Genomic DNA, 13,866 nt, shown 5'->3' on the forward strand with positions numbered 1-13,866 from the left:
CTTATCTTCTGCAAATATACTTAATAAAACCTAAACCTCGTCGTCGGTCGAACGGTCGTATTTACTAAACTTCATTCGAATAGCAAACAACTCTTACTGCACGCACTGCAGCTGACTTTTATGTTGAAATAAAATGCTGGGTGAGCTCAACCAATCAGCATGTTTAGCGCCCAAGTCCCACCCACGAAAGTTACTGAACTTTGAAAAAGTACTTCCTTGTGAGCAGGGCCATTTTGAGAGGAAAATTTATACCCAGAACGTCATTTAGACCCTGGTTCCTGCGATCGAATTATGCTAAAAAACTCCCCAAAGGCCCTAGCTCCTAAGGAAAGTTCCTGCGGCAGAAATGCGGCTTCAGTGAATATATCTGGCCCTCACAAATTTAGCCAAACCAGCATAGACTACACACACACACACACCAAATGCCAAACAAAAACATCACTTTATTTAGTTCTGTTTGTTTGTTTGATGCAGACATTCTGTGAGTGTGTGCCCAACTCCTCTCAGCTCAAACATCGCTGGTCAGACTCAGACACAGTCAGACAAACACCGCCCAAGGTAAGGGCTTCAATCTCTCACACCATTAAACTTAATGCTTGATAGATTATTAGTTCCTGGAACTACTGGAGCATATAAAGTGGGGTCCAAACGTCTTGCAAGTCTAAAATTAAAGGAACTGTATGTAAGAAATGTATTTCAATTAATCATAAAATGGCCCTGATATGTCACTAGACATCAAGAAATCATGTTAATGTCAAATACTTATATCACTGACAACAGTAGTCCGGCCAGGATATTGTCATTTAAAAGTTGTTGTTGTAGCCCTCAACTGATGTTGATGTTGACATGTGTTTTGGCCTGAAGCTCCGCCCTCCACCTATTGACCAATCATGAAGTCAGTAGTGTTTGGGCATCCGGGTTGCCAGATCTGCTCTAGTTACCACAGCTGCAACTACAAACATTCTTGCTGATCCTGCAGCCGATCTGGCAACCTCGAGTCAGGGGGAGGGGGAGAGGGGATACACCGCTCTACAGTCATTTGAAATTGATTGCAGTACCAGTTGTGGCCACAATCGAACATATACTTCCTTTAATTGGAAATCACAAAATAAACAAATAAATATTATTACACTAATAACTAATAATATCGTTTGCAATACAAAACGTCTCGGTTACGTATGTAACCCTCGTTCCCTGAAGGAGGGAACGGAGACGTACGTCAGAACTGAACCGACGAATGGGATCTTACTTTAGAGACCAATCCTACTTCGAGCATCTAACAACGAGCCAATGAAATTTGGCATGCGATCACGCATTCCACGCTCCGCCCCGCAGCGCGGGTATAAAACAGGAAGTGGAATGATAGATCAGAGCTTTTCCTGCTGAAGAGCCTACAGGTGACCGGACTCCCAGCGGAAGCACAGCATCTGGCGACGGGACGTACGTCTCCGTTCCCTCCTTCAGGGAACGAGGGTTACATACGTAACCGAGACGTTCCCCTTCAGTCGGTCACGTTCGACGTACGTCAGAACTGAACCGACGAATGGGATCCCTATGGAAAACGCCAGGATGCTGGCCCTTCCAGCGTCCTGCTTGAGCGCACTGCACCGTCTAGTATGGTACGGAAGTCAGGGCTCCAAGCAGGGAGTACAGTCACTGCTGTTTCTGCAAGACCCACTCAGAATGACTATTGGATAACGCTGGGAAAGCGTGCCTACCTCGTTCTTGGGAGAGAGGGTACGCTGCGGGGCCACGTCCTTCAGGGAAGGAGAGGTGGCAGAATACACATAAGGACTAACCTGGCAGGGTAGTGCAACATATGGCAGTCTCTGGGGTGGTTCCAGCCTGATTGAAGGGGGGAAAGAACACGCCCAGAGACGACAGAGCGGGCTCTGTCGAGGGAAAGACACGGGGCTAGCCCGAAGGGTAGCTGATACCGTGGAAGAATACACATATGGGGTTGCCGTGAGGGAACCGCTACATATGGAACCCAGCCTACAGCCACGTTTCACAAGCATACGGGTGCAGGCCTGGCGTCAGACGGTCTGCAACGTCTGACACCGGAGGGGTGACGGAGGAGCTCGACAGGGTTAGCCGGTTTCCCGGGGAACACAACTGGAGACAATAGACGCACGTATCCGGCCCAGAGGGCGGGAGTGGCGTTTCGCAAGCCGACACTTAGAACGGGCACTTAGCGCTCCTGGCCACTGGGGGCGAGGATGCGGGAAGATTCCGGCTCTACACGTAAGCTATAGAATCTAGCAAACGTGTTAGGTGTCGCCCAGCCCGCAGCTCTACATATGTCTGTCAGCGAGGCGCCTTGAGCCAGCGCCCAGGAAGAAGCAACACTCCGAGTGGAGTGAGCTCTTACACCGAACGGGCAAGGCACGTCTTGGGACTGGTAGGCCAAGACTATAGCATCCACTATCCAGTGGGCTAACCTCTGCTTGGAGACAGCCTTTCCCTTCTGCTGGCCTCCGTAACAGACGAAGAGTTGCTCTGAGGTCCGAAGGCTTTGGGTCCGGTCAACGTAAGCGCGAAGAGCGCGGACCGGACACAGCAAAGCCAGGGCTGGGTCTGCCTCCTCCGAAGGCAGCGCTTGCAGGTTCACCACCTGATCCCGGAAGGGAGTGGTAGGAACCTTGGGCACATATCCGGGCCGGGGTCTCAGGACAACGTGAGAGTTACCTGGCCCGAACTCTAGGCACGATTCGTTGACCGAAAGTGCATGCAGGTCCCCTACCCTCTTGATCGAGGCCAATGCCGTCAGGAGCACTGTCTTCATTGACAAGATTTTCAGCTCACAAGACACCAAAGGCTCGAAGGGAGGGCTCTGAAGTGCTCTGAGCACTAGAGCTAAGTCCCAAGAAGGTATCGAGGATGGACGAGGAGGATTTAGTCTCCTCGCACCTCTGAGGAACCTGACGATTAGGTCGTGCTTCCCCACGGACTTACCTTCTACTACATCATGGTACGCTGCTATTGCCGCAGCATATACCTTCAGGGTGGAGGGAGACAGCCTTCTCTCCAACCCATCTTGCAGGAAGGAAAGCACGACACTGATCGAACACCTTCGGGGGTCTTCCCGGCGGGAAGCGCACCACTCAACGAACAGGTTCCACTTCAGAGCATAGAGGCGCCTCGTAGCGGGGGCTCTAGCTGAAGCGATGGTATCTACGACAGCTTGTGGTAGTCCATCTAGAACCTCCGCGTCCCGTCCAGGGACCAGACATGAAGATTCCAGAGGTCTGGACGCGGGTGCCATAGCGTGCCCCGTCCCTGAGAAAGAAGGTCCTTCCTCAGGGGAATCGGCCAAGAAGGGGCTGTCGCGAGGAGTGTGAGTTCCGGGAACCAGGTCCGGTTGGGCCAATACGGCGCAACTAACAAGACCTGCTCCTCGTCCTCCCTGACCTTGCACAGAGTCTGTGCAAGAAGGCTCACTGGGGGAAACGCATACTTGCGTAGGTCCCGGGGCCAGCTGTGCGCCAGTGGGTACCCCCGGTCAGGGAATAGTACCACTGGCAATGGGTCGAGTCCGGAGAGGCAAACAGGTCGACCTGTGCGGCTCCGAACTGGTCCCATATCAGCTGGACCGCCTGGGGGTGGAGTCGCCACTCTCCCGGAGGTGTCGGCTGACGAGAGAGCTCGTCGGCTGTCTGGTTCAGCACACCAGGGACATGAATGGCCCGAAGCGACCTCAGCTGCTTCTGACTCCACAGGAGGAGGTGGCGGGCGAGTTGGAGCAAACGACGGGAGCGTAGACCACCCTGACGGTTGATGTACGCAACGGCCGTGGTGCTGTCCGTACGGACCAGTACATGCTTGCCACGCAGCGGCCCCTTGAGGCGGCGGAGTGCCAAGTGTACTGCCAGTAACTCGAGGCAATTGATATGCCAATGCACTTGCGGCCCCGTCCACAGACCAGCAACTGCATGCCCGTTGTACGTGGCCCCCCAGCCGGTGGCGGAGGCATCCGTGAATAGCACAGCATGCCTGGACACTTGTTCTAGGGGCACCCCGGCCTGGAGAAACGAAGTGTTGGACCACGGGCTGAAGGTTTGGCGGTAGTAAGGAGTCACTGGGACCCGGTACTGACCGCTCTGCCACGCCCACCTCGGGACTCGGCCATTGAGCCAGTGTTGAAGCGGTCTCATATGAAGCAATCCGAGCGGCGTGACCGCGGCTGCAGATGCCATATGCCCCAGGAGCCTCTGAAAGAATTTCAGTGGGACCGCTGTCCTGCTCTTGAACATATTCAAGCAGTTCAACACCGACTGGACTTGCTCCTCGGAGAGGCGCGCAGTCCGGTTGACCGAGTCCAGCTCCATACCGAGATAAGAGATCCTCTGTGTAGGACAGAGTTTGCTCTTCTCTCGGTTGACCCGAAGGCCCAACTGGCTGAGGTGACTGAGCACCAAGTCCCTGTGTTCGCACAACTGGTCCTTCGACTGGGCTAGGATCAGCCAATCGTCGAGGTAGTTGAGAATCCGAACGCCGCGTTCTCTGAGCGGAACAATGGCTGCCTCCGCGATCTTCGTAAAGACGCGGGGCGACAGGGACAGCCCGAAGGGCAGGACCTTGTACTGATATGCTTTCCCCTCGAACGCCAAACGTAGGAACGGTCTGTGTTGAGGGAGAAAGACACACAGAAGTACGCATCCTTCAGGTCGATCGCTGCAAACCAATCCTGGGGACGGATGCATTGGAAATGCGTTTCTGCGTCAACATCCTGAACGGGAGCTTGTGCAGGGCCCGATTCAGAACTCGCAGGTCCAGGATTGGTCGTAACCCACCCCCTTCTTGGGCACAATGAAGTAGGGGCTGTAGAACCCCGTCTTCATATCGGCTGGAGGAACCGGCTCGATCGCGTCCTTCGCCAGTAGGACCTCGATCTCTGACCTCAAGACCTGAGCATCGCTGCTTCGCACGGAGGTGAAGAGGATGCCCCTGTACTTGGGCGGCCGGCGCGCGAACTGAATCGCGTAGCCAAGTCTGATGGTACGGATGAGCCAGCGAGACGGCCCGGGGAGACCTAGCCAGGCCCCCAGAGACCGTGCAAGCGGGACCAACCGCACCACAGACGTGCCCGGGGTGGGGCAGCGAAGCGGAGTACTCTGGCCCGACTCGGGAGGCCCGGAGGCGGCCCGAAGTGTTGCCTGAGCACTCCTGGTTTGGACAGAGAGTGGGTGAGAAGGCCCGGAGGCGTCCTCGGAGCCCACTCTGCTGCCCACTGCCTGGAGGCAGGGAAGTGAAGCACTCAGCCCCGACCCGGGAGGCCCGTGGGCGGCCCGGAGTGTTGACTGAGTGCTCACGAGAGAGGAAGTGTGTGGGTGAGAGGGCCCGGGGGCGTCCTCGAGGCCCACACAACTGCCCCCTGGCGACGGGAGGGTAGGAAAGGAGTGACAAGGCCCGTGGGCGTCGCACACTGCCAACCTGACCCTCTTGGGGCCCAGAGAGAGAGGAAACTGCTCTTAAAATGTGGGTACCGCTGGACTCCGGAGAGCCAGTGGCAGAACCGAAACCAGTCAGGGCCCCCCGGTCCTCCTCCGGGGGGGTGGGGGAGAGATGCGAACATCGTCTCCCCCGAGCAGCTCCTGTTCTCCCTAGCCGGCCCGTCTCAGGGCCGCGTCCCCTTGCGCTTGCCTGCCGGTTAGCGGGCCCTGGACGGGTTGGGCGTCCCTCGCGTCCGGCACCCTGCTCCTCCAGTGGAGGCTGCTGCTCGGCTCTAGCAGGGTGGAGGCGGACGCAGGAGGGGATGCCCTCGGCGACGAGCCGGCAGAGGCGCTGCGACCGACGACCGAGCAGCTGGTCGTCGGCACCCTGGTGCAACGCCTCCGTCTGCTCTTGGGCCACCAAGAACTGCTGGGCAAAGTTCTCGATGGTGCCGCCGAGGAGGCCAGCCCGACAGACAGGCTTTTCTTGCGCATATCTGCCAGGTTAGCCCCCTATTCCTGGATCACTAGTGTGGACATCGCCTGACCCAGGGAGCGTGCAGTGATTTTCGTCGCCCATAGGGCGAGGTCCAACACCGCACGCAGTTCCTGCACAACCCCTGGGCTGGGACTACCCTCGTGCGTGCAGGGCAGAGGGCAGTGAGAGAGGGAAAACAATGATACTTTTTTTTTTTTTTTGTCTCATTTTTGGCCCTTTTGACCCTCCATATTTCCCTCTCTCCGATGCAGCAATTGACATCTGTCCTCTGCCAGAGCCAAAAATGAAACGCTAAGCCCTTTTCTCTTTAGGATCAGCGATTCCACCTTCAACTACCAGCAGGCATGCGAGACAGTGAACGTGGCCGTCAGAACGGCACACAGCGCACTGAGCGCTCAAGCCTCTATGAAGAAGGCAAGGCGAACAATGCCCTGACGTGGTCGTGTTCTCATGAGAGAATCCGTACCACCCACGAACAGAGTCTCAGCATGCTTTTGATGCGATAGAGGAGTGGGGGCCCGAGGGGATTTACCCGGCGGGGAATCCCCACTGTAATCCTCAGGCCACCAGTGCTTATCAGCCAAAGTAGCCCTTTTCCAGTAATACTAGAAATGAACTAGATCGGGGGATAGGCGAAGGGACTCGACCCCATCTGAGGTTTCATAGTCTCGACCGCGCATCTAGAGCGCCGACTGACGCGCGGCGGTTGTTGTGACAACCACCGCTGTCAGCCGGCCGCTCGACGGCACACGGCGCGCTGAACACTCAAGCCCTTTATGAGAAGGGGGAGACGAACAACGCGCCGACGTGACCATGTTCTTTTACCAGAACATGAATCACCCACGATCGCAATCTCACATGCGCTCGTGGCCGTCAAAGAGGACAGGAAACAGTTGCATACCAGGAATACACGGTTTGAATGACATCTTGAAAAAGATGCAGGGTCAAACCGTGTTGCTCTTTTGTGAATGGAAAGCTGCTCTTTTAGTGTGCTGAAGCACTCAGGGAGATGACCGCGGCTCCACACAGTTCGTTCTGCAAGCCTGTGTGAGCTCTCAGTGATGTGTATTTGTGTGTGTGTAACGCCCAGCGAACCAACAGTTTGTATGGGAAACGCTCAGCGAACCAACAAGCTCCTTTAGATCGCTTGATCACTGATCAGACGGTCTCTCACTGACGCGCCGTATCACCCGCACTGGCAGACTCTCTCACTCAACACTCTTTGACTCGTAGTCAGACACTCTTCGTAGGAAACAGTAAGCACTGCTCGGCTCCGAAGTAGAAAGCGCTGATCTATCATTCCACTTCCTGTTTTATACCCGCGCTGCGGGGCGGAGCGTGGAATGCGTGATCGCATGCCAAATTTCATTGGCTCGTTGTTAGATGCTCGAAGTAGGATTGGTCTCTAAAGTAAGATCCCATTCGTCGGTTCAGTTCTGACGTACGTCGAACGTGACCGACTGAAGGGGAACCAATTTTAGACAGATTTTAGACTTTTTGACCCCATTGTATCTTGCATACATCATTAAAGGTATGCATAAGCTTGTTCTTAACAATTCAGCATCTCTTTCTCCTCAAAGGGAAATTGTAGTTGTCAGTATATGCTTTGATTTTGTTTAGTTAGTAATCCCTCTCCGACATGTGCTTACAGTAGTGAGGAATGAATATAAAATGGAGGATTGAGTCTTGCCTTTGAAAAATTGATGGGCTTGGGAAAGGCTTTTACTATATTACACCTAGCGTGTGATATGTAAACCCTTCATGCCTGTTTTTGAATTGCATATTTGTGATTGTATTGATGAGCAGTCAGTCAATATAAGACTTGCATACACACACATTTGGCTTATATTCTGCATTCCATCATGTTCTTCCCTGTGTGTCAGCCCTCTTATGGATTCATCTATCTCATACCTACTGAAGTGTCGTTGCATTCTGCATATTTTATGCAAAACACTTTTTTTTTGCAGAAACACCCTTCATCTGTCTGGGCGTTAAAATTAAAATTCAAGTGAATGCACCAATGCGTGAGAGAAAACAGACCTCGCACATAGAAATGCTCAGTGTAGCCTGTTTATGGCGTTTGTGTTTAGAATAACGTGTGTATGCGTGTGTGTGAGAGAGTTTTTTAAAAGGGACAAAGAGAGAAAGAGACTCGAAGAGATACTCAGTTCTGAGTTTGTTGCAATCTTCACTCAATAAAATCCTACAAGCAAAAACAGCTATCAACCTACTGAGGCTCAGCTGGAGAGAATCACCAATAGAAAATCAAAAAGAAAACAGTCACAATGGTGGTTGATCTGTGGGGAAAATGGTTCATACTGTATAGTCCAACTATCAATACTCACTTCAGTCTTCTAAGAGTTTGCCGTATAAATCTGTTTTAGCAGTTTTTCATCTAGATGAAACAGCTGTTCAAAGGGAAAGTGTCCAGGGGGTACTGGATTGAGTTCAATTGGATTACATGTAGAATTTAACCACATCCGTCATAACTGTTTAATAAAATAAAGTTTGTCCTTTAGTATGCACAGCTGGTTTGAATAAATATGAGGCATTAGACATCAGTGAATTATACTGGACCTAGAAACATTGCTGCCGGTGTTTTGTTATCCTGTCATTCATGTTGGAATTTCAATTTCTTTTAATTTAGAGAGAGAGAGAGAGAGAGAGAGAGAGAGAGAGAGAGAGAGAGAGAGAGAGAGAGAGAGAGAGAGAGAGAGAGAGAGAGAGGGGAGAGAGAGAGAGAGAGAGAGAGAGAGAGAGAGAGAGAGAGAGAGAGAGAGAGAGAGAGAGAGAGAGAGAGAGAGAGAGACTTAGAACCACTTCAACCTGAATACACGCTGATTCTTGGGGACTCCTCACTGTCACTGGGAGGACCAAAATTGAGGTCCCCATGAGGATACTAGCTTATAACTTATACAAAATGAGTTTATTTTTATGTAAAATGCAGAACGTTTTCTGTGATGGTACCCTTACGAAAAAGAAATATACTTCAAGCTAATTTTATGAAGTATACTTAAGTAATATTCAAGTACATTTTATATGCTAAGTATACTAATATCAATATACTAGTAGTAAACGTGTTAGTACTTCTTCAATACTGCAGTATACATTTAAGTGTGACAGTAGTAAACTTTAAGTACACAACTAGGTACACAAGTACACAACTTATAAGTATACAAGTAGATTACTATTTTAATTTTGTAGTACATTTTTTAGTTTATGAAAGTACACTGAAGTTTAAACTACTTTCATTAAACTACTAGTTTAGTAGTTTTATACTGCAAGTATACTTGTAAGTTTTAAGTAAAAAACACACTTATAACAATACTTATAGTTCACATGCCTATTTATAAATATTTTTTGCACTTTAAGTATACTAATACTACTATGTTCCTATTTCATTTTTTTATCTTTGAAATACCTTTAACTGTACTTTTGTAAAAAATTTAAACACATTTTATGCTACCTTCATGCTTTTTTTAACACTTTCACTTTTTTTTTTTTTAAGGCAACATTTGCAACATTTTTTTTTTGCATTTTTGTCAAATATTTTGTCTGGATGGGATTCACAACAATCAACATTGAGGGTGACTCCATCAAAGATTCAAAGTAATTTTCTCTTCATGGGTTCAACATTTAATTCAGTAACGTTAGGCAGTTTAGATTTATATGCTGTTTATGGTTTGATAATCACATTGTTTTACATTAGTATGAGCAATCTTCTATCACTTGTTTCTTCTTCTTCATCATCTGTGTTTTGATAAGAAGATTCAGTACTCTTTCAGCAGATGCGTAATAGCGCCCCCTACTATATAACAGTGAAAACATGGATAGACTGAAATTTCAGTCAATGCCGGGGAAAAGTGTAAAGTAGATTTTAAGTAAATTCCTATGTGCACTTGGGATACATTACATTAATGGTACATTCTTTCATTAATTTCATTCATTGGTCCTATGCGACCACCAGTGGACTAGCCTATACAAAAATTCAAAGTTGTAAGTTTATAAGAGCTGTATGTAAAATTATGTGGGAAAAAAAGTATATTTAATACTTAATTATACTTTTAAGTATATTTAGATCAAAAGTTTGAGTACAAGTACAGGCCAAATATACTTATACTTTTCTGTCAGTATAAGTCAAGTATACTTAAGTGCAATTTGATGTATATTTCTGAGAATTTCATAAAAAGTAGACGGAAAGAATACTTTCTTATTTTTTTGTTTAAAAGTATACTAATAGCACACTTGAAAAAACGTATTATTGGTAAGGGTAGGTTTAGTGTAATATCAAGTTCACACTGCATGATGTATGTAGTGTGTGTGTGTGTGTGTGTGTGTGTGTGTGTGTGTGTGTGTGTGTGTGTGTGTGTATGTGTGTGTGTGTGTGTGTGTGTGTGAGAGAGAGAGAGAGAGAGAGAGAGAGAGAGAGAGAGAGAGAGAGAGAGAGAGAGAGAGAGAGAGAGAGAGAGAGAGAGAGAGAGAGAGAACCACTTCAACCTGAGAGAGAGAATACCAAAACCATATGCCTGTCTCAGAAGTAATTCTTTAAAGGATAAGCTTAGGTATAACAAAATGTATTCAACAAGTTCAGTGTGGTTTGATCCTATTTAATTCATACCAGAAGCTTATCACATCTAGTGCCTCGACATGTTCCACTAGCCTTCAGAGATGGAGGAGGTAGGATCTCTGTTCTCTGAGTAAACTGTTCACTGAAGTGCTTCCCCGAAATCTTTTTATTTTCCCAGAGTTGATCGTAAAAGCCAAATCGTAAAGCAAGCCATTAACCACCCATCAGCATGGGCCAATGCCAGCATGACTGTTTTGCATATTTATGAACAGGAAGAAAAAAAAGAGAACATATGTGTACGCACTTATCCAGGGAATATCATATTTTACACAGAGAGCACACCCACACTGACAGTGTACTGCACACACAGACTACACACACACGCATATGTTTGGATGGTAAAATCAAAGTATACATTTTTTCCTATTATGGGATCACTATGGAGTGAATAGATAATGCACATGGATACCACACACTCATAAACATCATACATACATACATATGTGTGGTTATAAGATTCAGATTTGTGATAAACCAACGCTATCTTAGGACCAATTTGTACATATTTTACCAGGTGGCTAATTCGTATGAATTTGTACGACCTCACTCGTACGAATTTGTACTTTTGTCTAAACACTGACGGGTCGGTTCAGGGGCAGGGTTTGAGGTATGAATTCATACGAATTTGACAACTCGTCAAATACATACAATTTAGCAAAAAAAACGTACAAATTTGTACGAATGAGGTCATACAAGTTCGTACGAATTACCCACCTTGTAAAATGTGTACGAACTGCCGTGAGATCGGGTTAGACAAACGTGATTACCATATAAAGCTCATTCTTATTCTTTTTCAAGATTAGATATAGCCCTATTCTCAGCATTTTACAGAGATTGATGTGATTCATGTATACAGAGAGGAGCTGAGAAGGGAAGAGAGGGATGTTTGTGAGGAAAGAGGAACTATATATCACTAAGAAACTGGTATTATTAGAGCAAACGAATTATTCTCATGGTAAATTGTGAAAGGAGAGGAAAGGAGGGAGGGGAACACCTTCATCTCTCCTTCTGTCTTTCCTGCAGTTGTGTCAGACTGCAGTATTATCCCCGACGGGCTTTAAAAAGCACTTTCTGTTCTGCCGAAATGATAATGATGATTATGATGTGATGGTGCTTTAACTCTTTGTCTCTCTGTCTTTTTTTTGTCTCTGTCTGTCTGCAGAGGATGAGTTGTAGCTATCTGCTATGTACCATCCTGCTCTTCGTGGCCGTTCTGCTTGCAGTTACAGTGACGGGAACCATTCTTCTTATGAACCACTACCAGGCTCCCCCCATGTCGGATGGTCCGCCCCATATTAGCACCAATCAGGACGAAGCTAATGCGTTGGTGACAGTTGAGAGAGGGGATGGATCACGCATTAATATCTTCATCGACCCCAACTGCCCCGATTATAACAGTAACTTCTTGCGGCTGGAAGGCGTGCAGACATCTTTGCTGCACTCGCTCACTGACCACGATACGGATCTCAAGTCCGTCAAAGGTCAGGATCGAGCACTATTGGTCAACTTGGCAGAGGAAGTTGCTAAGCTGTCAGCCCATGCGGGCCAGCTGAAGATGGACTATGAGTCTCTCAGACGAGGACAAGGCAACCTGGGACAGGACCTGAACACACTGCAGACTGAACAGAGCAGACTTATACAGGTAATGGTGTGCACACATATATGCAAAACAGCTGCATCTTCAGCTACATTTAACAGTACATGTGGGTATTTACGAAGTGGGTGAGTTAAATCTGATGGTTCAGCATAGTTTGTGTTCCTGTTAGAAAAAGTTGTCCTAGCTATATCCCTAAAGACTAAACCTAAAAGTTATCCCTAAAATCAGAGGGAAATTATTGGTAAATAACATTGATGTAGAAGCACCAAACCCTGATTGTATGTCTAAACTTGACATAAACTGTAAAAGTGTTCCTCATATCTGGGTTGCGTTTCCCGAACATCAATGTTAATCACTGCTTAACTACCATAGTACATTTGTCTGGCTATCACCAGACCAAGCTCAATTTAAAATTGAACATTGGTCTAGGGTAGGGATGCACCAATTCCATTTTTTTAAAACTGATCCGATATTAAACATTCGGAGTATCGGTCGATACCGATACTAAACCGATACCAATCCGATACCAATGCAGTTTTGTTTAAAAGTTCTTTGTAGGAATTTCTATACTTAACAATAACACAGAATATTATACGTACAGTATCGGATTTGGATCGGCCCTGCCTGTCCGATACCCGATCTGGCAAATAATTGCGGCTCAGAGCCGATACCGATATTGAGTATCGGATCGGTGCATCCCTAGTCTGGGGAGTCTGCTCAGTATTTTCCACTGCACAAGAGGCGTGATCAACAGGCATTAGTCCAATAACTCTGTACGCAATTGGATAGTCCTTTAACCATTCAGACCACAAGAGGCATGATCAATGAGCAACGATTCATTGTTTCTCTACCTGTCATTGTGTTAAACCCGCCAATAGGGCGCCAGGTGGATAATCCAGTTTGTGATTGGTTCCCGCAAAAGTTTAACAGAAGCAGTAGAAATGAATGTACAGTTTTCCAGACTGAGTTGCTGGGCTAAATCAAATCGCTGCCAGATCAGGCTGGTTTTACCCAGTCTAATAGTACATTGCATTGGTGAAGAAATCAACTTTTGTCGCAAATCTGTCGTTTAACCACATTGCTTAATGATGCAGGTGGTGGAGTAATTTCTGCTTTTAATGATTTAGTTTTGAGATCAAATTTATGTAAGATGTTTTGTTATCAATTATGCACATGGGATCTGAGGACTAATTCTTAAATTAAAAATAATTCTTATTTTTCTATTTTTATTTTGCTTTATTTCCATATTCAAATAGGCTCGTTCTTACGTACTAGAGCACGTTCGCACATACGCACTCTTCAAAATAGTTGCTTTAAATCACTTTACTTTACAACTAAAAGACATAAATGACATTTGTATGTATTTGAAATAAAAGACATAGATTGTACTAAATGTCAGCTTGCTTATTTTGCTCAAGATAAGGATTTATTAAGTCCACATGTCATGCAAACAAGAAACTATGCTTCTAACCAGGTCGAGAGCTGTCGTTGCAACCTCACAAGCTTGCGATGCTGTTTGCGAATGTTCATTGGGACTATCGTTTCGGGAAACACCACGTGATTGAACTATGTTTATTACAATCCTTTTTAGGAAAACACCCCCCGATGTTGGAATGTTGATCCAGGAACATGTACTAATCAATTTGTTTACATTTAAAAAAAAAAATATATATATATATATATATATATATATATATATATATATATATAT

The 13,866-nt window shown here is 47.0% G+C and overlaps 1 protein-coding gene across 3 annotated transcripts in view; it reads left to right on the forward strand.

Moving 5' to 3' along the window:
• The window catches only part of fibcd1b (fibrinogen C domain containing 1b), a 158,385-nt gene that overhangs the window by 30,329 nt on the left and 114,190 nt on the right, over positions 1 to 13,866 (forward strand). For 2 of the 3 annotated variants that reach the window (XM_067438631.1, XM_067438634.1), the window contains exons 2-3: positions 475 to 558; positions 11,721 to 12,200. In XM_067438631.1, coding sequence (XP_067294732.1) covers positions 475 to 558; positions 11,721 to 12,200 — 564 coding nt within the window. The remainder of the gene's footprint in view (positions 1 to 474; positions 559 to 11,720; positions 12,201 to 13,866) is intronic. The other variant, XM_067438632.1, reaches the window with a different exon arrangement.

The sequence above is a fragment of the Pseudorasbora parva genome, chromosome 3 (assembly GCF_024679245.1).
Source record: "Pseudorasbora parva isolate DD20220531a chromosome 3, ASM2467924v1, whole genome shotgun sequence".
Lineage (NCBI taxonomy): Eukaryota > Metazoa > Chordata > Actinopteri > Cypriniformes > Gobionidae > Pseudorasbora > Pseudorasbora parva.